This window comes from Cydia amplana, chromosome 18, assembly GCF_948474715.1.
Source record: "Cydia amplana chromosome 18, ilCydAmpl1.1, whole genome shotgun sequence".
NCBI classification, from domain to species: Eukaryota; Metazoa; Arthropoda; class Insecta; order Lepidoptera; family Tortricidae; genus Cydia; species Cydia amplana.
In genome coordinates, this window is record NC_086086.1 from 10,689,236 (window position 1) to 10,715,840 (window position 26,605).

General features: G+C 39.8%; 1 protein-coding gene across 1 annotated transcript in view; it reads left to right on the plus strand.

The window, feature by feature from the left end:
* Window positions 1-26,605, plus strand: part of LOC134656428 (dmX-like protein 2) — an 85,476-nt gene that overhangs the window by 3,326 nt on the left and 55,545 nt on the right. The window contains exons 3-16 of the mRNA XM_063511958.1: window positions 7,401-7,554; window positions 11,055-11,134; window positions 12,915-13,044; window positions 15,265-15,385; window positions 15,948-16,133; window positions 17,845-17,972; window positions 18,702-18,862; window positions 19,772-19,844; window positions 20,683-20,751; window positions 21,553-21,739; window positions 22,645-22,829; window positions 24,216-24,326; window positions 25,209-25,393; window positions 25,927-26,041. Of these exons, the coding sequence (XP_063368028.1) occupies window positions 7,401-7,554; window positions 11,055-11,134; window positions 12,915-13,044; window positions 15,265-15,385; window positions 15,948-16,133; window positions 17,845-17,972; window positions 18,702-18,862; window positions 19,772-19,844; window positions 20,683-20,751; window positions 21,553-21,739; window positions 22,645-22,829; window positions 24,216-24,326; window positions 25,209-25,393; window positions 25,927-26,041 (1,885 nt within the window). The remainder of the gene's footprint in view (window positions 1-7,400; window positions 7,555-11,054; window positions 11,135-12,914; window positions 13,045-15,264; window positions 15,386-15,947; window positions 16,134-17,844; window positions 17,973-18,701; window positions 18,863-19,771; window positions 19,845-20,682; window positions 20,752-21,552; window positions 21,740-22,644; window positions 22,830-24,215; window positions 24,327-25,208; window positions 25,394-25,926; window positions 26,042-26,605) is intronic.

Sequence of the window (26,605 nt, forward strand, 5' to 3'; positions counted from 1 at the left end):
TAAAATGCATTCTGTAACTATAAATTGTTCTTAATGTCGAAAAACTAGTTCCAAACTTGGCACCGTTTCAGATACCACTACTAGTGTCAAATGCGAACTATATATTTTATTATCCTGTAACTTTATTTGTTAGGATAAATGTTTGTTGTATGTTGTAGTCTTCAATTGCCTCTTAACGTATGCCACATATGATTGATAATGCTAATTAAGCAATTTAGTTGGGCGGTCATTTAAATTATTGCAGTTCATACCGGTTTTCGGCACAACGTACTGTATCGTTTGTATTTATGTATAGGTCGTTAGTGCCATTCATGTTGTTCTTGGCATGGTTATTCTTGAATAAAGAGTATATTGCTACATATAAATACGAGTATCTACTTCAGAAATGAATTTAAACAATACTGACCTAGTTTGTTATGTATAGGCTAGTGTAAGTAGGTTATAGTCTTTAGGTGTTGGAGAATATGTAATATGTATGTTTTAATTTTACGTCTATAATATTTCGTGTCTATGAGTATACCAGCTTTGTATATGACACCGTAAGATTGTGAACCCGTTAGTTTATAAATGTAACGTAGGTTAGGTTAGATTATAATCTCCCTACCGTCAGTTTATAATGTAACTAGCGAGATTATAATATGACGAGTGTTTACAATTTTACGGTGACATATGTATATGTATTGATAGGGAAATTTACACTAATATCATCATACATATCATATCAGCTGACATCCGCAGTATAGTTCCAGGATTAATTTATCTAATAACAGTAACATTCCACTTGATTAGCGATGTAACGAATAAAACAACATGACATTCCTGTGTAAAATTGTATAAGCTTGTAGCAAGTAATCGTTGTCTCTGTCTCTTTCTAACAACGATGAATGTTAGAGAAAGAAATACACGTACACGACCTAAATATTGAGCACATTTTTACGAGACTGCACGACTGACGAAAAAAGAGCGCACATAATCATCACTTAATTTAAGAAGTATGTATGTGATGTGTCTCCTATTTCTGGCGTACATAAACGACCTTCCAAAAAGCCTAGACACAGACGCTACCTGTGTTATGTTTGCTGATGATGTTTCCCTCTTATTTAAGTGCAATAATAGTTTAGAAAGCAACTCTCAACTCAAAAATATTTTTTCAACGGTAGAGAATTGGCTTAGTGACCATAATTTAGAAATTAATTTGAATAAAACCAAAGTTATACAATTTAAACCTGTACAATAAAACCTTTAGAATTAAATTTGGAAAGTAATTCGTGTAAAATAGAGGAAGTTACAGAATTTAACCTATTGGGCATAACAATAGACTCAGGAATAAATTGGAAAGGACATGTCCAAAAAATTAAAACAAAAATGTCGAAATTTCTATATGCGCTTAATGTATTAAAAACTAATACCACTTTTAAATGTGCGTTATCTGCTTACTACGCATATGCGTACGCATGGCTCCGCTACGCCGTGGTGCTGTGGGGGGACAGCACCGAAGCCGACCAGCTGTTTGTGATGCAAAAGAAGTGTGTCCGTATCCTAGCTAATGTGCGTATCCCAAACAGTTGCCGCCCATACTTTATTCAATATAGGTTGTTAACCTTGCCTTGTATTTATATATTACAGGCTGCTCTTTTTGTTCGGGAAAATCCATATTAATTTACTGTAAAACAAGACAAGGAAAACACTAGAACACAGTATAGAAATAAATTACTATTACGTGCTATTACCAAAGACTAACCTAGAGATGTGTAAAAATAGTCCCCAATATAAATGTATTTTAATCACAAATAAAATTCCCAACTAGCTCGAAACACAATATTTAAAAACAAGTTAGTAAATTTATTAATCGATAAATGTTATTATTCGGTTAAGGATTTTCTTAATGACGATAGTTTATAACATCAATTTTTTGTAATACTTATATTAATAATTGTTATTTATAAATGAATCCAAACTTTAGGTTATTTAGTTTTTAAGTTAATGTTGTGTGCCCTTACAGGGTGTCATGGTCTGACTTGTATTTTATTGTATAACATCTGGATTTACTTATGTACATGACTTTACAACAAAATAAATGAATGAATGAATGAATGTGTCCCAAAGTTGCCAAGCGCTGGTGGCCTAGCGGTAAGAGCGTGTGACTTGCAATCCGGAGGTCGCGGGTTCAAACCCCGGCTCGTACCAATGAGTTTTACGGAACTTATGTACGAAATATGATTTGACATTTACCAGTCGCTATTCGGTGAAGGAAAACATCGTGAGGAAACCGGACTAATCCCAATAAGGTCTAGTTTACCAGAGGGTAAAGGGTTGGAAGGTCAGATGGCAGTCGCTTTCGTAAAAACTAGTGCCCACGCACGCCAGTTCCTGGGATTAGTTGCCAAGCGGACCCCAGGCTCCCATGACAACGCGAGGAAGATGATGATGATGTATCAGATGTATGTGTCTCAAAGTTGGGCATAAGACTCTCCTCTCCTCTTCTCCGAAATTAAAATATGTGTGTGACACATTTGAATTTCTTCGCAGAACCGTACTCCGGTATGCATTGCAGGTTTTCTCTCGTGGTTTATACTATGCTAGTATGTATACTTACAAACTACTAATGTAAGTAATCTTATGATAAAGATTATTTTGTCACAATGCGTCAGCGATAATTCAAATAAAATGTAAATATTGACTGTTTACAGGAAACAAACACATAATTTATTTACCTACAAACAATCGTTCAATAAGTCATCTAGGGTGCCCTCTATTTTATTGCATTATTTGCATTCGAGCTGTTGATGGCAGAGAGAAAAGACGGAAAGTCGAAGTTTGATCATAATAGATTATTTTTAACCCCCGACGCAAAGGGGTGTTATAAGTTTAACGCGTCTGTCTGTGGTAGCGTAGCTCCCAAACAGATGAACCGATTTTTGTTTAGTGTTTTTTTGTGTCATAGATAATTTTATCCCGAATGTTCTTAGCCATGTTCATCTTATTGTCGGGGGGTTTTTAAAATTTTTATTTTTTTGAGTTCTGTATCTGCTGATTTTGTAGTGTTTTTTTACTAAGGATTCCATTCAGCTATAATTAATGTATGCAATGTAAAGTTTTTTTACTATAGAATCAATAACATAGTAAGTATCGCGTCAGGTCACCATATACATTTTATTAAATTACAAGTATTGCGGGTACTGTGTATTTTTAAAAGCAAAATATGGCCGTACACTATGTGTCCATTTTCAAAATTAATTACAATGTCGCTAACTTCCATTTATTTAAACAAGTCGAATTTTCTCTCAGTATGTACCTACTTATACTTCTCAGTAAAACAAATAGGTATGACAGATTCATCGCACGCAAATGAAGTATGTCACGATCGCGACTGTTGTATCTAACTAAGAGGAAGCGAACACTACAGAATGCTTATCGAGTCACGTTCAATTTGGGATTGAATTTAAACGGCATTAACTTCATAATGAACCGATGTCAGAACCGACGTACGTACTTGTAAAGACTTTGTGAACAATAATTAGTACAGACAGATCGAGTCGAGAAATACGACCTAAGTCACAAAATTTTATGATCACAATTTTATTATACCACCTTGGAGGCTTGGGCACCTGGGTGCTATTCAAAATATTTGGTATGTTCATTATCATCATCTTCCTCGCGTTGTCTCGACTGTTTGTCACGGCTCATGGGAGTTTGGGGTCCGCTTGGCAACTATTAATCACAAGTTTTGCGAAAGCAACTGTCTTCTAAACTTCCAACCCAGAATGGAAACCCAGGGTGCTCCAGTTGAGCTGCTGAATGATAAACAAAGTGACATTTCGGTCTTACGGTCACATCAGACACATATTATTTTTGCAGTAATTTGCAGTTTAATTTATACGTTTAACTGCACTTATCTAAATTGGATTGCAAATCAATACTGTCAGAGCCACGTGATTCCAATTCGCCGACGGACTACCGGACGCATCCAGCGCCCTGCAAAGATTACTAACTCAACGGACTATGCGGTCTATGAGTTTCTATATATTTAGTAGTCGAGTTATACAATTCAGTATACTTAAGTAGGTTTAGATTTGGAAAAATCTATTTAGGCCTGAATAGTAAGTATTACTTACCTAAATACATACGAAAAATAGTTTCCGACCGAGTGGTCAGTTTCGGCGTCGCCGAACTTGATAAATACCTACTATAATGTATGTATAGCCATAAACGGCCACGGGCAATTGCACTTCATTATATTATAAATTATTTAGCCTGCATAAAGTGGCTAGAGTTGTAAATGGCTATTGTCCAATGTCAAAAGAACGTGACTCTTTGCCATACCTACTTACGGAAAAAAAAACATAAAATATCAACGCAGTTTCACGCTATAAGTGGTAATTCTTGTTTATGTATTCAAGAGCGCCACAATAATAACACACATCAAAGTTTGCAAAATATTTCAAATGAATGTTGTCTAATTCCTGATTCATATTCGTATTCTTCCTTAACAATTGGGTGGTGGTGGTGCGCATTTATTTAAGCGTACTTGCATACACAACAACCGATATTACATTGTCTCGTTCGCTATAAATTGTAGTAAATGTATAAAATGTTTTTTTGTGCTTGTATAATTTCTATCGATGGTTTAGAGCGTGTTTTATGTTGTTATAGGATAAGCTTCACATAAAAATCTGAAACGTAATAGTTTGACGTTTGACGACCGGTCTGGCCTAAGTGGGTAGTGACCATGCCTGCGAAGCCGATGGTCCTGGGTTCGAATCCCGGTAAGGGCATTTATTTGTGTGATGAACACTAATATTTGTTCCGGAGTCATGGATGTTTTCTATGTATATAAGTATGTATTTATATATGTATGTATATACACGTAAGTATGTATATCGTCGCCTAGTACCCATAGTACAAGCTTTGCTTAGTTTGGGGCTAGGTTGATCTGTGTAAGATGTCCTCCAATATTTATTTATTTATTTAATAGTACGTACAAACAGATTGTTAGTTTGTAGTGGTAGTGTACAAACGTGCAAAAATCATAGGAACTACTCGAACAAATCCCATTCGTGATATGAGTAATAAAACTAATGATACTACGTAAGGTATGTGTTATGCCGCCATACCTACATACAGTTATGTAAGATACTTGTGTCTAGTACTGTGTGCAGGTAAAACGTAGATTCTAAAACGAAATGCTAAGTTAGTTAGATTAGACCTAATATACACTATGAAACGCGTATCTAATAATGTATGAAGTACCACGAGTAGTTAACTACAACAGCTACCTACTTATTTCATGACTAATGATAGTTGAGATATAAACGCTCATATTGTGCTTAAAACATACCGATTTTATCATTGACCCCTTAGAATTTTTTTATAAACTGTGTCATGCAATTTTTTTATTATATTGAAACTATTCCGTATTACACAATAGTTGTATTCGCTAGTTCAATCCATTTGTGGTAGCACATTTAAATCGGCCTGCACGTGCTACGTACATTCGACCGAAAACATGTATACAATAGAATATTGTGCAGAAGCATGATCAGATTATGTAACTTCCACTGTAGATTTGTACCATCGTACACACTGTTTACTGTCAATTTGTAGCCTCCTTTCCTTCCTTCTTTTACAGGTCCACCCACCCATTTACATAAGGTCCACCCATGGCTAGCGTTGTTGTTAGTACAGTCGCCATCAGATATATCGGAGCGGCCAAGGTGTTCAGAATATCTGAACAAGCACTCTATAGCCTTGACAATATGGGCTTGCTCAGATATTTGTGAGCACGTTGGCTGCTCCGATATATCTGATGGCGACTGTACATCAATGGCGTGTCGGCATACATAGCCGAGCCGGTGCTAATTTTCGTACTTTTTCTTCAAAAGCTGTAGGCAAAGAACTCATTGTCTTTAAGTTAAGGCAAGCCAATCGGCTTTAATTTTGACTGGTTATGTCTTTTAGAAAGGCCACTGATTGAATATGCCCATTCTATGTAGGTGTAAAAGTGACCAAATAAGTACCTATATCGTAAATCGTAACACATCTTTTTTACCATAGAAATAAGAATATGTTCCGATATATTTGGACACCTTGGCAGTCACCTGAGGCAGTCACTATCTAAGTACCTGTGTGTGTGATGCTGACTGTACGATCTGTGGCAACGAAGTTTCCAATTTTTTTGCCTTTCCTTACAAAGTGATCCGTTGTAATTGCTCTTTAGTATATATAGTTGACGTCGAGTGCTTGTATCTGAAGTTATTGAAACGTTACGTAAAGCTGCTGTGCTGGAGACTGTTTGTCTCGAGTTTATCGATTGTAGAAGTTTTAAGCACTGCGGTGTTAGCCGCTGCGGAATATCTGCTTTACATACCTACCTATATGTAGATGCCCTACCTAGTCTTTCCTGTTTCTGATACTGGTTATAATACTTGCAATTTTGAATCGAAATAAAAATGACGTAGGAAGAATTTTACTTTCGCACTCACGCTTTGGTTTCCCGAGCTGTATATTCGGATATGTGTCGTTTAACTGCACAATAAAAAGAATTCCACAATATTAACAATTTACCTGAAAAATCGACAGGTTTTTGGGGTTCCGTACCGCAAAAGAAAAAAATCGGAACCCATATAGGATCACTCGTGCGTCTGTCTGTCTGACCATCACCCCCTTTATCTCCGAAACTACTGGATCTAAAATTTTGAAAAAAAAAATACACATTATAGTTCTTTACCTATAGATGACAGGAAAGCCTATTAGAAATCGGACTTAATGTACGGAGCCTTTCGAACGCGAGTCCGACTCGCACTTGGCCGGTTTTTAGGGTTCCGTAGCCAAATGGCAAAAAACGGAACCCTTATAGATTCGTCATGTCTGTCTGTCTGTCCGTCTGTCCGTCCGTATGTCACAGCCACTTTTCTCCGAAACTATAAGAACTATACTGTTGAAACTTGGTAAGTAGATGTATTCTGTGAACCGCATTAAGATTTTCACACAAAAATAGAAAAAAAACAATAAATTTTTGGGGTTCCCCATACTTCGAACTGAAACTCAAAAATTTTTTTTTCATCAAACCCATACGTGTGGGGTATCTATGGATAGGTCTTCAAAAATGATATTGAGGTTTCTAATATCATTTTTTTCTAAACTGAATAGTTTGCGCGAGAGACACTTCCAAAGTGGTAAAATGTGTCCCCCCCCCCCCTGTAACTTCTAAAATAAGAGAATGATAAAACTAAAAAAAATATATGATGTAGATTACCATGTAAACTTCCACCGAAAATTGGTTTGAGCGAGATCTAGTAAGTAGTTTTTTTTTATACGTCATAAATCGCCTAAATACGGAACCCTTCATGGGCGAGTCCGACTCGCACTTGGCCGCTTTTTTTAATACTATTTCTTTTAAGGGTTTGGAGTACCGATGGGTGCAAACCGGGAAGCTCACTGCGGATGGACCAATCACTGCCCTTTCGTGGAACTTGGAGGGCACGCGGCTCCTCACCGGTGGAAAGATCTTGCAGCTCTGGCACCAGGCCTCACTTTACCAAGAGGACAGCCAACGTAAGTCAAGTTCGCCATTTTGAATTTTGTCTCTGATGGTCCGATTGCGTTCAAATCGATGTCTAGTCGTTCCTGGCGTATTTAAATACGTACGAAAAACTGTTGGCAACTTCAAACGCAATTTATTTGTAAAATCTGTAGTGTGTATGTGATACATCTAATAATATTTTTGTTTCCCTATTCAGCGCACGACACTTTGTCGTTGACTGTTTCGTAGAGACGAAGCATTCGTAACCTATATAATATACCGGGAAAATTGTCGTCTAGCCTAGTCTTCATCCATTAAGAAATAAAAAGATAGTGTCATTAAATATTATGTACCACGACGAGCTCACAAAATACAAAACTGGTCGCCTTTAGTCGTTTTTGTCGTGTTTTGTAGCAATGTGCGCCCTTGAGCCTGTTAAAAAAAGAAAAGAAAAACTTTTTGGGTGAAATATGTTAAATAAGAGTAAAGTTGTGAGCCTCGACAATCTAAATACGAGGGTGAATTGAAAAGTTTTGAGCCTAACCTTTAAAATAAAGACTTGAGTTTTTATAACAATTTTATTTCTCTACATAGTCTCTAAAGCTATGTATACACGTTTGCCACCTTGCTTCTAACTTCATTATTTCTTGTAAAAAAAAGAATCTTCAAGGTGATCGAAATATTCAGTCACAGCTTCTTGTACCTTAATATCCGTCGAAAATTTCCGTCCTGCCAAGTGTTTTTTAGGTTCGGGAAAAGATGATAATCAGAAGGGGCCAAGTCAGGCGAATAGGGTGGATGCGGCAACAATTCAAACCCACAGTTATGTCTTTGTGCCTAAGATTTCGCTACAGTATGGACAGGAGCTAGGTCTTGGTGGAACAACACTTTTTTAGTTATCATACCAGCTCTTTTTGTTTTAATTTCTTCGTGCAGACGTTGTAACAGGGTGCAATAGTAATCAGCATTTATGGTTTTACCCTTTTCAAGATAATTAACCCCCCCCCCCCCAATCCCCCTTCCAATCCCAAAAAACTGAAGGCATTACCTTCTTCGCTGATAAAATGGTCATAGCTTTTTTAGGAGGTGGGGACCCTGACATTTTCCAGTCCTATTATCCTAACGGATTGCACTTTTGACTCCGGTGTATTGTGGTGGACCCAAATCTCGTCCATAGTTATGAAACGACAAAGAAAATCTTGTGGGTCGCATTGAAACAGATTCAAACAATCCTGTGACACTGTATGGCGGGTGCGTTTATTTTCAGCTGAAATTAGTCTCGGTACCCACTTAGTAGAAACCTTAGAAAATCCAAAATCCTTGGTCATTATGTTTGTAATTGCTCATAGGAAATGCCAATCGTCTCCGCTATCTCTGCAACTTTCAACCGCCTGTCATTCATGAATAATCATATCTAGCATTACATATATTGACATTTTCGTCAGTCTACCTCACCTAGGTTCATCTTCAACTGCTTCTCCGCCGCGTTTAAAATCTGCTACCCATCATTTTACAGTGGCATATGATGGAGCAGATTCTCCTAAAGTCTGGCACATGTCTTCAAAAAAATTGCTTTGGCGTTTACCCCTTTTTTTGTAAGTACTTAATGACAGAACGGGGCTCAATTTTATCCATTCTAAAGGAAATCGCGAACCTCTTTTAGTAATTCGATCACAAAATGTGCAATTGTGACAGAAGAAAAACAAAAGATAGTGCATTATGTTAAAAAAATATGTAAGTTTTACTTCCCAGTATGTATTATTTTTTCCTTTTATTTTCATTATCAACCTCAGGCTCAAAACTTTTCAATTCACCCTCGTAATACGCGATTATTCACGGATTCGTCCTTTAAGGCTGATTTAGACGGCCCGTGAACTCGCATGCGATTTTGAATACATTGCGGGCTGTTGGTTAAGTCCAATTCAACCGACCTTTAAAACCCGCAATGTAATGAAACTCTCAACCGAGTTCTCGCGTCATCTAAATGATCCCTTATACACGTAGGTACAATGTCATCGGGAACCAAAGTTATAAAATGTTTCCCTGGGCGAACAACTTTTTCATTGAGGGTTATTCTTCCACAGTCCGATAAATAGTGACATAAATGTATCAGTCCGAAATCCTTTAAAAGCATATTAAATCAATCGCTAAGATATGCTGCTCACGTGACTATAGGTAATGTAATTCACTTTTGTCTAAAACACGATATGACTCAGGTTTTATCAGAATGTACTCAGTGTTAGCACACTGAGATAATGGATAATATGAATAGTCTTATTTTGGCCGCTGCCTTACTAAGAGTCGCTATTGTTTAACCTTTTAACCGCCATATAATTTTTCATCGAGCGTGCTCGTGTCGCCGGCGGTACGATACGAAGTTACACGAAGTGTTGTCTTATTTATCAGACCGCGGCAAAATGAGCCCGGTTTTGTATGTCTTGTCAGTCTACGGCGGTTAAAAGGTTAATGGAAAATGGGACCATATGACAAGCGACCGCCACGTTCCAGGGGTGTCCAATGCGGGCAATGCGCGTTGTCGGTTTAAAAAAAAACTCCTTTTTGTCGTCCCTCGAGGAAACCTCGAAAGTCCATTCCTCGGCCTCTGAATGTACGCATAAACTACAGACAATAAACCACATAGTATCCATATTCTCATTTAAGTAATATTATTTAAAATAGGAATATTATGAATTCAACAATACAAATACAATTTGTTAGTAGAGTTCGTTATGCTCATCATCGTATAGCGTAGCGATTACATTAATTATGTAATTAATTGCTTGACCAATTTTTATTACATAACATAACGAAATAACCGATTATCAATAAATTATGGGCTCGTGTTGTATTGTACCCAAATTTTAATTATTGCCCGTAAATTTTAGACATTCAATAACCAGCTTTTGCTGTAGGTCTCAGCGAATTATAACAATAACGGCTAAAACGTTAATGTCAACCACATTATATCCTCGTGACAACCTAATGAGTGAGCCAGAAATGTAACTCAAGACGCACTGAATAAGTAATTATGTCTGTGCTATTCTGTGATGCGTAGGTCCCTGTTCATATTATTTGAAACATGATACGTAGCTCCCTGTTAAATCGGGTTTTAGTATGAGTGTTTTGTATATGCTCCTACCATTTCTGTACGTATTCTGTGTGATGACTTCTCGCTGGTTGGTAATGTTTGCGAAATCCTACCCTGAACCACGGCGTGACGTCGTTGTTTTATATTGCCTTAGGGGTAAATTATCCGATTGATTAACGTCATTCAGCAGAGAGTTATGAAAATTAAGTGAACGTTTGACCGTTGACAGACAGTTTGGTGAAACCGCCCCTCATATGGGGCATTGTCTATGAAAAGGGACCTTATTGACGATGGCGCTTACGCCGTACAGCGTTGCGCGGCATTTTATTTATATCGGAGCATCGTTAATTAATGGCGTAAGCGCCATCGACAATAAGGTCCCTTTTCATGGATAACGTCACTTATGTATCCATAGTGACAGTTATGGTATTACTTATATTGCAGCAAGCTCCGGTGTAACATTCCAAATCGGCGGCAGCGACAAAGACGATAAGCCGCCGAAGTTCCAGGATGAAGAAGAGCCCGTAAGTCTAATATTAGTGTAAGGCCTGAGTGGACACTCGAGTTGGGCGTGCAGCAGGGCGGGGTGTGCGGCGTGCATGTTAAACAAATGCAAACTTAGTAGCAGCCTTAGTGCACGCTGCTCAAATCACTTATGAACCCGACGCCACGCTGCACGCCCCGCCGAACGCTCCGCTCAGCCTTACACTTAATCATTTTCGTGACATAGTGAAGTTTTTCCTTTTTCTCATGAGAAAAACCTCCTTTATAAATACCTAACCTGTGACACCTGTCACATGTGACATAAAGGTATTTATTTTTACCTATATTAAATTACGATGAGAAAGACTACGAGGCACAGCAAAAGACAACGCAACGAATTTCACTCGATTAACAGAAATCCATATAGTGCAAATTTTCGATTCGACTTTTTTTCATGTCTATAGATCTCCACGTACAATATTCCTAATTTATAACTACTACAAAATCATTTAGACAGATTATATCGCGTATATTGAATTTAAAATACATTCTGACGTTTCGAACCCTTTACAGCATTCGTGGTCAACGGGTGACTAAGGAAAATGTGATTTATTTCATGAATAACTATCGCGGTAATCTAAGAAAATATTATTACAAAAACTTTAAAAAGATGCATCCGATATATCTTGAAAAAAAAAGTTATCTGTTTAATCTAGAAATAAGATCTTTAGTGGAGATCTGAAGTTAGAAACAATCCGTTTAACGGACAGATCCTAACAGATAAGATAACATTCTAAATTTACTGTTTGTTTTCTTAACCTAATAACATCATGCTCTAATTTAAATTACAACTCTGTACTAGTTGTCACAAGGTTGCTTCTCCAATGAACAAATGAGTAAGATAAGAGGTTTATTAAGTAAGCGCGCCAAAATGGAAATATGCACTGACAGTATGATATCATTGTTTGTTGTTACCTGATATCAGTTGATATGGAATACGGACGGAATCTAATTTAATAATATTCATATCAGCATTCTTCTTTTTTTAATTTTTTAATAACCAGAAACGTCTGAGAACGATGCTATTAAGCTTAGAATAAATTTAAAAGTGGAAAAATTACTGTCTTGGGTGAGACTTGAACTCACGGCCTCTGGATCTGGATTTTTTCCACTTTCAAATTTATTCTAAGCGTTCTTCTTTTTGAAAGAGCAACGAACTTTGAAATATAATTAACATGTGTTCATTTCGCATGTGTTTGTTTTGATTAGGTAACCAATAACAAACTTTTTGATCTTGTATAAAATAGTCAATAAAGGTGGCAGACTAATGCTTAATACATTTTTTAAATACAATTCGTATTGCTACGAAGATCGACTCTCTCACAGCGGCATATCTTTCATACATTGTCTTTGTGTATCGAGTAACACAGCTCACTAATTCTGCCGTGCTAACAACATACGCAGTAATCGCAGTTGAAAAGACATGCAATTGTTTATCTTGTTCTCTTTGAATAAGTTCTTTATTTGAACGATGATTTTCATGCAAGTACTGCATTTACTGTTAGCAGGGCAGAATTGTGTATCAAAATTGACCGCACCAGGTTACCGTTTAAAATTTACGATAATATATAACCGAGTGTAACCGTAACTAAATAATGGGTACACAATTGAATTTTCAAATTTCCCTACATCTGCGATACCTACCCTGTCCAATTTGACACAATTTGTCGACGATTTCCAATGAAATAAGAATCTGTAACTGTGAACCTTGTTTACAGCGGTTAAAGTCGATTTTGCATTAACACTTACATCCATTTGCAGGGTTGGCTGTGCGTATGGCAGTGTCAGACGGCGACGCCGGCGCATCACCTCGCCTTTTCACCAGATGGTGTTCTCTTCGCTACGTCGGGAGTCAACGATAGATTAGTTAAGATCTGGTATCAAAACAAAGGTAGGTAACAAAATTAAGTATGGTCCGACATAACAAAAACAACCTGTATTCATATTCATATTATTTATTAAATATATTATATATGTCAAATCATGAATGTAAAAGTAAAGCAGCAGTACAGAAGGTATCTTAGCGATTGTCAATGCAATAGGAATAGCGCTAGATTAGTTTTGATTGCATTTTTGCTTTTGACTGTAGGTATTATCTATCTAATACCTTTAAACGAGCAATTCTTGTATATTTATTTATTTATTTATTTATATATTTCGGGGATCTCAAAACGGCTCTAACGATTTCGATGAAATTTACTATATGGGGGGTTTCGGGGGCGAAAAATCGATCTAGCTATGTCGTATCTCTGGGAAAACGCGCGTCTTTGAGTTTTTATATGTTTTCCGAGCAAATCTCGGTCTCCCAGATATTTAACAATATAGTCGGCGGACTTCACAAAGAACCGAATAATTGGATGGTAATGGTAAATAAATTAAAAATATATTAGACTAAATTTCTAACACGTGCGTAATGCTCCGGTCATTTAATAACAAAACGCACAAGATTACATTACGCGTCGTGAAACTTAAAATTTCAACTCTAAGATGGATAGTTTTAAGACTCAAATTCAATTGTAATAAACAGGTCTCTTTCGCTGTTCCAATTTTGCGGTCACAATACAATTAGACGCCCTAAGTTTATTGACATGTGTTAATCTGCATTATCTGATTAATGTGTAAGTATGTCACTTATTAGTAAGCCTTAGTCACGTGCTGTGTGTTAAACAATTGTATTTACATTCTTACTACGCGGTTACAATCTCTCTTTGCCTTATAGGAGTTGTAAAAGGTTTTACAACTGGCATAGTTATTATTTAGGTTTTGTGTGGTCAACCTATATTTGTACGAATATGTCACGTTGTACAAAACACTGATTTATTTAAATGCCACCTTACGTAAGAAGACACAAGAAAGGAAATAAATATATATTTATTTTAGACCCAGAAGTCCATATATGGTTAATTACATTAACTTAAAAGCTATATTATATATATATATTAGTAACCTACCCTACACTAAGTATTTTTTAATTCCTTTTTTTATCATATCATATTAAATTAACATCACTGCATTTAACAATTAACATACAACTAGGGCAGACTCGCTCGTTTTAATTACTTTTTGAGTTTAACCCATAGACTAGATCTACGAATTTCACAATTTGACAGCAAACTACGACAAAATCATACAGCCTGATTGTTTCAACGTCTTTTATCACAACTTTAGGCATAAATTTCGAACCTTACGAGTATCTACACGTGGGTAGATTCGTTATATCACTTGAACAAAAAAAAAGCGGCCAAGTGCGAGTCGGACTCGCTCATGAAGGGTTCCGTATTTAGGCGATTTATGACTTATAAAAAAAAACTACTTACTAGATCTCGTTCAAACCAATTTTCGGTGGAAGTTTACATGGTAATGTACATCATATATTTTTTTTAGTTTTATCATTCTCTTATTTTAGAAGTTACAGGGGGGGGGGACACACATTTTACCACTTTGGAAGTGTCTCTCGCGCAAACTATTCAGTTTAGAAAAAAATGATATTAGAAACCTCAATATCATTTTTGAAGACCTATCCATAGATACCCCACACGTATGGGTTTGATGAAAAAAAAAAATTTGAGTTTCAGTTCAAAGTATGGGGAACCCCAAAAATTTATTGTTTTTTTTCTATTTTTGTGTGAAAATCTTAATGCGGTTCACAGAATACATCTACTTACCAAGTTTCAACAGTATAGTTCTTATAGTTTCGGAGAAAAGTGGCTGTGACATACGGACGGACAGACAGACGGACAGACGGACAGACGGACAGACAGACAGACAGACAGACATGACGAATCTATAAGGGTTCCGTTTTTTGCCATTTGGCTACGGAACCCTAAAAATACATATAAACGGTCGCTTTAGCCTAATATTAGCTAATCAGTGATCCTGCTTGTGAAGCTGAGCTGGTGGTTCAGGGTTCGAATCATAGCAAGAGCATTAATTTCTCAATTGCAATATCTGTTCGTCAATTTCCAAAATATCTTTAATAACGTTCAGTAAAGGGTAACTCGCAAACACAGGAAAGCCGTGATTGGACACTGATCCTACCACCCTCAATTTTTCTATTTACTTGTTTGCACAATTTATAGGAAAGTTATTAATATGATACTTTGTCTTTCAGTATTGATACACGCGCAAGGCGAGCACGCGACGTCCGACCTCAACTATACGTTCATATACGTCGCGCACCCGCGGGCGGTCACGCATCTGTCATGGCGGAAAACGAGCAAATATATGCCCAAGTGAGTCTTACTTCAACGAAGATAAGAAGTAAACTAGAGCTTTACAGTGTTGTATCTGTCTAATAATTTACAAACAATGCGCAATGTTTGTATACAAGTCGTTTAGTTCTGATAAGGAAGTTTTGCAACATTTTAGACTTTTCCATGATTGTTGATGTTGAATATGAGTTTTGTTAAGTTGGTATGCAATAAGTGCAACAACTAACCGTATGTCGTGGGACTATAAGTAGTCCCATGTATCAAAAATGAATTGATTCTATATGATGTGTATGTAAGCAGTACGTGTACAGCGTCATACTCGTATATTTAGTGATTATTAACTGAATTGTCAAACGTCATTTTTTAGACACAGAATGACCGCATAATATACGGAGCTTCTCTTCTTCAGTCGGTCCCTCGACACTGAGGATCGTAACATCATGTCCTTCTGTTGAAGACCAGGTTTCTCCATAGGGTTCTGTTCCCCGCCAAGCGCATGGCCTCGTGCAGTTTTAATTGCATAGGTGCCGTAATTTGATACGGAGCTATGCGGCGCCAACATTAACTTAATGAATATTTCCAGGGGCAGCGTGGGCAACGTGCTAGTGACGTCATGCGTGGACAACATCTGCCGCGTGTGGTCGGAGACGCTGCTGCCGGACGACGAGTGGGGCGGCTGCGTGACGGCGCACAGCCGCTCGCCGCCGCGCCGCCAGCGCGCCACGCACCGCCACAAGCACCGCTTCATGCAGCGCCTGAAGCACATGAAGTGAGTGCTCTAGTGACGTCATGCGTGGACAACATCTGCCGCGTGTGGTCGGAGACGCTGCTGCCGGACGACGAGTGGGGCGGCTGCGTGACGGCGCACAGCCGCTCGCCGCCGCGCCGCCAGCGCGCCACGCACCGCCACAAGCACCGCTTCATGCAGCGCCTGAAGCACATGAAGTGAGTGCTCTAGTGACGTCATGCGTGGACAACATCTGCCGCGTGTGGTCGGAGACGCTGCTGCCGGACGACGAGTGGGGCGGCTGCGTGACGGCGCACAGCCGCTCGCCGCCGCGCCGCCAGCGCGCCACGCACCGCCACAAGCACCGCTTCATGCAGCGCCTGAAGCACATGAAGTGAGTGCTCTAGTGACGTCATACGTGGACAACATCTGCCGCGTGTGGTCGGAGACGCTGCTGCCGGACGACGAGTGGGGCGGCTGCGTGACGGCACACAGCCGCTCGCCGCCGCGCCGCCAGCGCGCCACGCACCGCCACAAGCACCGCTTCATGCAGCGCCTGAAGCACATGAAGTGAGTGCTCTAGTGACGTCATGCGTGGACAACATCTGCCGCGTGTGGTCGGAGACGCTGCTGCCGGACGACGAGTGGGGCGGCTGCGTGACGGCGCACAGCCGCTCGCCGCCGCGCCGCCAGCGCGCCACGCACCGCCACAAGCACCGCTTCATGCAGCGCCTGAAGCACATGAAGTGAGTGCTCTAGTGACGTCATGCGTGGACAACATCTGCCGCGTGTGGTCGGAGACGCTGCTGCCGGACGACGAGTGGGGCGGCTGCGTGACGGCGCACAGCCGCTCGCCGCCGCGCCGCCAGCGCGCCACGCACCGCCACAAGCACCGCTTCATGCAGCGCCTGAAGCACATGAAGTGAGTGCTCTAGTGACGTCATGCGTGGACAACATCTGCCGCGTGTGGTCGGAGACGCTGCTGCCGGACGACGAGTGGGGCGGCTGTATTACCCCGCCCACATACTCCACGAGTGGCATGGGAAGTAGGCAGGGTCGTAGTGTGGCCGCGCTACTCGTCATGCCGCTTGTCATGCTCCTCGTCATGCCCTGCTCCCTATTTTGTCGGTTTTTTGGCGTGAGTCAAAGGACCGGCAATATGAACCCAAACCATAGGCTGTCTGAAAGAGATCGCTCTTTAGCGATAAGATCGCCTGTTGTCTGCCTCTACATTTAATCAGTTGTTCTTTTCTTTTGTATCTTTCTACTGAGATGTGCCGATAAAGGGTATTCTATCTATCTGTCTATGAAGTATGGAGCGTCGCGATTAATCGCGCGAGTAGGGCAGTCTGTGGCCGGAGCGGGCAACATCGCGGCAGCGCGAGGAGCATAGTCTGGCCGAGGTATATTGTAGCTCTTGGGTAGGCCCAAGGTAGCTCTTGAGGGGGCCATTATACAAAAGATGCCTATGGATCGAAGGGTATCCAAGGGTCCCCGAAATATTAGGATACGGTAAGTTTACCGTATCTTCACGATTTGGGGGCCCTTGCTTGGATATACACTTGTGTAGCGTGGACAACTTGTGACAGCACCGAATAAATGATTAAACGCAATAATTAAAGACGAACTGTGTCAGCATGAGAAGTGAAAAAATTGAGTCAGACCAAGCTAATTCTGTACGGCATTTGCAGAGAAAATTTTTAAATGAAAAATCTCCTTATCTTGATGTTACTAAAGTACTATTTTTTTACAGGACATGCTTCCACATACGACGGAACGCGCAGTCGTCTAAGCAGCCCGGGGCGCCCATCCCCACCCTACCCTCGACGTATAGTGCACACGACTTCCACAATCCTTACCACGCCACATCTTATACTGGAGGTACATACACATATTTAGACTGAATTTTATTGTTGTCAACTTTCTTTCGTTACAATTGGATGAAATTGATTTATTTTAAACTTTATTGCACAAAAAATAAGGTGTAAATTGCACAACAAATGGCGGGCTTTATGCCTCATGGCAATAAAATTTGACTATTTTGAAGAAGAATTCGTTCTGGGTGGAATAAAAACGAAATCGTTATTTGCGACTAAAATGATGAATGTAATTCAGATTCAGAGTTTTATTTGCTTAAACTTGGTATTTACAATAGGTCTTAAATACTAATACAATAGAGCTACATGTTTGGCCATAAAGACATGCAAATATTGTGTGATGTCAAGCCCCGTCTCCATATCGCACGGCAAACCATCGAACATTAGCTCGCGCGGCAGCCGCGCGCAATGGATACCGGGCTGCCGCGCGAGCCAACTCGATGCGCCCGGTATCCATTGCGCGTGGCTGCCGCGCGAGCCAATGTTCGATGGTTTGCCGCGCGATATGGAGACGGGGCTTCATGTGTGTCGCATGCATCATATTTAAATTAAATTATTTAATATCTAAGTACTTACTAACTAGTTCTTATAACTATAAATATATGTGATAAGATATTCCTGAATGGTGTAGTACGAAAATATATTGTAACTCAGTGAAGAATATTTCGGGACATACGGTAAAATTCTGCTTATTATGTACAGCTTATTGAGTTACTATGTTTTGTTTTTTTAGGTCTTCATTTCCATCTAGCAGCGTCTATAAACGCCGAGACAGACATTCCCCTAGTGCCGTCGCTGGCCGGCGGCGGGCGGTTTATACTGCACTGGCTACACAATAAGGAAATGCATTTCACCAGCCAAGCTGAAGCCATACTGCATGATCTTACTAAAAAGGTAATCCATTTTATCTAAAAAAAATATCGATTTACTTAGTCGACTACCGATTCATAACGGTGGTGTCCGGCCAACCCTAAATTTAAAAAAAAGGACGTAGAACGTAAATGTTCGCAGTGCAATTGTCTTCCTTTGTGATTTCGATGTGCAAGACATTTTACGTTGTATTGCTGTTGTGAGTGACATGTGTCAAATAATGGAAATACGAATAATCCCACTATAGGTTCACGACTGGTGCTGCCCTCATTTTGTCGGCTTTTCCACGTTAAATCTTATGGAGTAAATTAGTTCCAACGGCTAGCATTAATGTTTGACATTCTATAAGATTACATGTGTTTGTGATAATCAGCGCCACTTCTCCCTCCACCGAATTCGCACCTTGCCATAGTTCCTTACCTAAAGGCGTTATTCATAAACGTCTGCTAAGTTAATCAGCTGATGATCGTCGTTTGTCCCTATTTATGCCATAACGACAAATAGGGACAAACGACGATCATCAACTATTTAAGTTAGAAGCCGTAAGTAGTTCCGAAATATAATTTGCACCGATTCGCCATACACGTCGTTCGAGAAATCGGTGCAAATTATATTTCGAACCGTCGATACGTAGATCCTACGAGTACGTCTATATATTGCGACTTAAGATCGGTTTTCCTAGGATAGCGCTGCCGTCATATAGCGGCCGTCTCCATACTAAATAATACGGCTAAATATGGATGTCGTAGTATTTGTATGGAGACGGCCGCTATATGACGGCACCGCTTTCGGAGGAAACCAAAGCGTTAGGTTTGTTAGAAAATCCATATACCTACGAGTAAGAGTATTTAAAATGGTCATAAGCTTAAAAAATGCCCGTACAAAAAGGACTTTAAGCGATTGTAATAAAGTACCAAATTTGCTTGTTAACAGGTTTTAGATAAAGAAGAGGCGGAAGAAGCAGGTTCAGACCACACCACGCATGCGGACGGAGAGAATGACACGAGTATGGCATACTAATTCTTAATACATTTACGTATTGTTCATGCATCTATAATGCATTGAGGACTGATTTACAGAAGTTTCTACGAAATTTTATTGTTTAAATAATCGCACAAACTATATAAGACCTAAGATTTTTTAAATTTGAAACTTGTTTATGAACAAATCACTCCTTAATTATTAAAAAACTTCCGGTTTTAGAGATCTTGACGTGACATAAAAATGTAAAATATAAATATGGCGCTGACATTATCAGCTTGGTTTATTTTTTTGTATTTTATAACTTGGCCATACACACTACCGTGTGTTTAGATACATTTATATAACATCGCTTGTCGTGTAATATTCACTCACTCAACATGGTCATGGTCATTGAGTAAATCTGCCTCCATAACCTGTAATTCATATGTCATAATTATACCTCAGAATCATTAGGTACGTGGCTCGACCTCGGCTAAGTAACTACGGCAACTGAAAGCTATATTGAGACGTTCGCAGGCAAAACTTATCACTTTGTTACATGTTAATCACTACACTGTATAAAACAAAGTCGCTTCCCGCTGTCTGTCTGTCCCTATGTATGCTTAGATCTTTAAAACTACGCAACGGATTTTGATGCGGTTTTTAATAGATAGAGTGATTCAAGGGGAAGGTTTATGTATAATTTGTTAACCCGTGCGAAGCCGGGGCGGGTCGCTAGTAAGGCATAAGTTACATTGATAAAAAAAATCTCTATTAACAATCGCAAGAAGTACCTTTTGTCTGCGAACGCCTCAATTGTGTAATAGATAGGCGAAAAGCTTGGTTAATATGCGCTTGCTTGCTTATTCCATGCTGCATAGGACATAGGCGGCCTAGTCAATTGACTAAAGTGCAGTCTGAGGATAACAGTAATAGTGATGAGCAACCAGGTAACGTAACGAAACCTTAAGATCGGTTTTCCTAGGATATCGGTGCCGTCATATAGCGGCCGTCTCCATACTAAATATGGATGTTGGAGTATTTGTATGGAGACGGCCGCTATATGACGGCACCGCTTTCGGAGGAAACCAAAGCTTAAAGCTATATATATATGTATATATATAGCGGCCGTCTCCATACAAATACTACAACATCCATATTTAGTCGTATTATTTAGTATGGAGACGGCCGCTATATGACGGCACCGCTATCCTAGGAAAACCGATCTTAAGTGATTTAAAATATGTTCCTAAAAATGGCTTTAACCCTTTGAATGCCACGTCTATCGTGTGCGTCGTGGCATCGTGAATCTTGTCGGAATGCACGAAGGTTGATATTGAGCTGTAGCCGCGCGCGTCAGCTGACGTCTTTGGCGGTGTAAAGCTTTGGATTCCTCCGAAAGCGGTGCCGTCATATAGCGACCGTCTCCATACAAATACTACGACATCCATATTTAGCCGTATTATTTAGTACGGAGACAGCCGCTATATGACGGCACCGCTATCCTAGGAAAACCGATCTTAAGGATTAAAGATTTTTTAGTGCTGGATTCTTCCCGAATCCGCTAACATTAAAAAAATATATAATTAACTAAGTGATAAACTTAAAATTAACACACTTGCTATTTTAATTTAAATTTTTCTTATCAGTAATCTGATTGGTATTAACGTCCCAATATGCTATTTTAAAAAATTTTGATTATTAAACCTCATACATCACTGTCTCATAGGGTAACTGTCTATGTATCACAGGTAGCGGTAACCACAGCCATCCAACCCTGTCCAACACGACGTCCATAAACTCTATAGCGACGGACGTGACGTGCACGCACTTACCTGACTCGTTGGACGCAAAGATCGAAGGACTATTACGGGATTGGCATCAGAGTCCTGATTTACTCTTCTCTATACATCCTGTGGACGGCAGTTTTCTTATATGGTACGTATAATATATGTACTTATAAACCTGTCGAAAACGAATATATATTCTATAGCAATGAACGTCACATGCACGCATTTGTCAGACCTGTTAGACGACTTAGACGCGAAGATCGAAGGACTTTTACGGAGTCCTGATTTACCTACTCTTCTCTATAAATCCTGTGGATGGCAGTTTTCTTATATGATACGTATGGTATTCTTGTAATACCGTGGAAAACTGGTATAAATCCAATAGCGATGGATTTCACCTGCACGCATTTGCCAGACTCGTTAGTCGCGAAGATCGAAAGACTAATACGGGATTAGCATCATAGCTGATGTACTGTTATTTACGTCATTCTGTTAACGAAGTAGCAGTATTCTTTGGTTGCGGGCAGTTCACGACCGATGCTACCGTATTTTGTCAATGTTTACTTTAGTCACAATCACTACATAGTATAAAACAAAGTCGCTTCCCGCTGTCTGTCTGTCCCTATGCATGCTTAGATCTTTAAAACTACGCAACGGATTTTGATGCATTTTTTTAATAGTAGTGATTCAAGAGGAAGGTTTTGTGGATAATTTGTTAACCCGTGCCATAGAGAAATAAAGACAAGAGTGCTCACTCCATACATCAGTTCAGACTATTAATTTCAGTGTCTACATCTAGCATCGAGTAGCGGAACTATCAGTACTGCTACTTGACAATAGATGTAGCACCGACCGGAAAGTCTTATCTCAACAGCATAAGACTTTCCGGTCGGTGCTACATCTATTGTCAAGTAGCAGTACTGATAGTTCCGCTACTCGATGCTAGATGCTAATAGTCTTTTTGGTACTAAAACTGATGTATGGAGTGAGCACTATGTATTTTTTTCTCTATGTTAATATGTAAGAACGCAAACTCATACCTACTCCTTACAGGGTGTGCGAATGGCTAGACGAGCTGCAAGCGGGCGCGATCCGGCAAGCGCAGGTGTCGTTCTCGGCGCGGATCCCGTCCGCGTTCCCGCTGGGCGACGCTACCACCATGTGCACGCCGGCCGCGCTCTACCACGCCGCGGCACAGCCGCTCTACGTGCGGCACCGCACCAAGCCCGTCACACCCGGTGAGTCACGTGGTCACACATCCCCACAGACAAGACATCCTCTAGACTGAGCATAGTAGGGCTTTTTCTAAAATAAATATCGAAAACCTGATTCTTTCAAATCTGGACATTCTTGGGCTCATTCTACTCAGAATCGACAGCACTCTCCATCCTACCATTAAAAAAAGATGTCCCAAAATGTCCATTCCATTACGTCACGTTTTTAGTATGAGAAAATTTTTCACTTGTATGTAACGTGACGTAGTGGAATGTACAATTTTCATACAAAATTTTGGGACAATTTTTTTTATCATCAGGATTGAATATGCTAGTGATTCTGAGTTGAAAGAACCCAAGAACACCAGGATCTGGGAGAATCGGGTTTTCAATATTTATTTTAGAGAACGCCCAGTAACGCTACCCCCTCTGCCACAAATATACGGTAGTTTTACTCCATCGAGTCAAGTGTCAGAATCCCGTGCCGTGATTGGTCCGTGTCTTTGAACGGACCAATCACGGCACGGGATTCGCTCACCTCGTCCCCCGCACCCCAGTGTTTTTTGGCAGCATCGGTTTCATGAAATAATTGCTCTAAACTCCGTCTAGAGGATTCCTAGTCTATGGTCCTACCAGGCGTGGCTCGCTTCGCGATTTCGTCGCGTCGCAACAAGTGCCTACAAGTACATCCGTCCCACAACAATTTTGGTGGCTAGCCGTAGGCCGCGTATGCGCTTGCGCCACCTAGCGGTCATATCGGTACTAATCATAACAGACGAGTTTTGCTAGAAAGTGAATCTTCTGTACCTAATCCTATTATTTATTCTGTGGTCTTACAATGAAGGAGTAGGTACGATTTGTTGGCGCGATGCGCAGTTGCGCACTTGCTGTGCGTTATTAGGCTCGGAAATTTACCACGGACAGTCAGCAGCAATAGTTGCTAAGCGGGCGAGGTGTTCAAAATGATATTGAGGTGACTATTGTTAAGAGAATAAGAGCGTGTCAAGGTAATTTTGAACAACCCGCCCGCTTAACAACTTCTGCTGCTGATTGTACAGTACACCCTGTAAAGAATCACGTTCTTTAAAATTTTTGCTGTTTTCCCATACAATATTACGATGTACAGTCACCTGCAATAATATGTTACACAACGAAGGCCGCAAAAATATCTGACACGATCTTATTTGTAGAGCCATAAGAGCATGTCACATATTTTTGCGGCCTTTGAAGAGTAATATATTATTGCAGGTGACTGTACACACAGATTAGCGGGACAGTTTACAATCATTCGTTTTTTAATTTGCTATTGAGGATTTGAAAAGTGTTTCTATAGAGAAAAAAAAAAAGCTTTCTATCTATATTATTATACAGATGTCGTCAACTTTTTTTAATTTTTGCTTCTGATTCCAGGCCAACAACAACAGCCTGAGACCGTGACGACGCCTCTGGAGAGCGTTCAAGAAGAGAAAGAGGACACCGAGTGGCCTCAGAACGACGAACAGAAGGAGCCTATGGAAAACGGTATTGATAACTTTACACCTTTTATACATATCACTAATGGCTCACTCCGCGATTTCGTCGCTTTGCTACAGGTAGCTAAAAGTACATCCGTTCCACACAAATTTTGGTGGCTAGCCATAAGCCGCGCGTGGCGCTGTCGCCACCTAGCGGCCATATCTGTCCTGATCGTAACAGACGCGTTTTGTTAGAGAGTGAGTCTTCTGTACCTAGTACTATTATTTATTCTGTGACATAGTATAAAACAAAGTCGCTTCCCGCTGTCTGTCTGTCCCTATGTATGCCAATTTTTAAAACTACGCAACGGATTTTGGAGCGGTTTAAGAGTTAGAGTGATTCAAGAGGAAGGTTTATGTATCATTTGTTAACCCGTGCGAAGCTAGGTCGCTAGTATACATATAAATTACGCCCACCTTATGTGAGCCTTACCTTATGTGATATTCTGAATTAGAAAGAGTAAAATGTCATGGCTTTTTTTAATGAATTGGAGTAGAATCTTGAAATTAAAAAGTAACTTTAACTCAAAAAGTATTTATTAGATAACGCGGTAATCTCAAGTAATACTCGCCCGTAAACGTAGAAAGTGTGAATATTACTTTACAATCTTAATTTGCTTCGACATTGTAATTAATTTAGTGAATTGGAATTAAGATTCGAAAAGCGTATTAACCCGTAAATAGGGTTTGCAATCCGGATCCGAAATGTATGAAATTATCCGGATCTGGATCCGGATCCGCGAATATTCCCAATTTCCCATACATTACGGATCCGTCGTGCAAACCCTACCCGTAAATCCAACTGTCAAAGCAAACATACACGCTGCGGCGTTTTCGCTAGATCTGACCGGACCCTTACACAATGCTAATTTTAATATATTATTTTAAGGCCAATTAGAAGAAAATAACATCGACATGAAGCGTAAACAGAGTATAGCCACAGAAGACTTGGGTGAAAATCAAGACGGAGACGTGTTGGACTCGGCACCTGTCATATCCATGGTCACCAACCATACCAACGGCACGCTCAATCTCTGGCAGCTCACGTTTGACGACAAGTCTAAGTTTTCACAGGTGAATAATTTTCTTAACTAATTTTACGGTTTCACTCTCGTATTTTACAAGCTTTTATTTAGTTTCACCTGTCCCGTTGTCGGTCTGTAATCAAATCTTGCAAGTTAAATTTGACCCACTTCCCGGTTTCCGATGAAGCTGAAAATTTGCATACGTGTGTAAGTCGGGTGACAATGCAATATTATGGTACCATGGAGCTGATTTGATGATGGAGACAGGAGGTAGTCATAGGAACTCTTGTGATAAAACAACGGAACCTAATTGTGTTTGGGGTTTTTAGAATTGTCTCGATGAGTATTAGTTGTCTGTGGAAAAAAAAGTACAGTCAGCGATAAAAGCTTGTACCAAAAATGAAATTTTTGCCAAAATCTTATTTAATCCCTCGCGCGACATGTTTCGGAGAACGTAAGTTGTGTTACTGTAAGAACATTCAGTACTTTTAAATATCATGAACTATTTTGTATTTGACATAAGGGGGCTGCACCAATTTTGATCCGAATTTTAAAATTTTAAATTAAGCTTTATATTTACAGGTGTTATCAATAGGACACGCGTCAAGAGCGTCCGGGCATAGGTTTAGGGTTAACGACATTACATGCCATCCAGTATTACCTCTATTACTTACGACGAGCCACCACAACATATCAGGTGAGCACAATAATTCATCTTTGTATAAAAAATAGGGCTTGGAAATATCCCAGGAGAAATATTAAAATAACATGTAAATACAAACTTGTCGAGTTACAGAGTTTGATAGATTATTTTGGATGTCAAATGATGTTATGTTTAATATCTCAGGCACCACGTTTTGATGTCTTTGTTGCTTAAAAATTAAGGCCCTCTAAAGACGTCGCACGTATAGTAGCCACATTATAAGGGATTACAGCAACTTTTCTTATAAAACGTGCCGCTATACATGGCATCTGACCTGCTAGCATGAGTTGCATTCTCGCGCGCGACTCCATACATATAGCGTGACTTCAAGTGTGGACTCGCGCGCGGGAACGCAACTCATTCTAGGCCTGCTGGTGTCAATCGGAAATCAGAGTCTTAGGGCCGGTTGCACCATTTGATACGTTAAAAATGGCGCTAGCGGACGCTATCTGCATATTTGGGTTGCACCACGCATTACGTCTGTTAAAAAGTTACGCTGCCCTTAACCAGTCGTAGACCACTGGTAAACATCAAATTATCATCAAATCGCCTAATGAA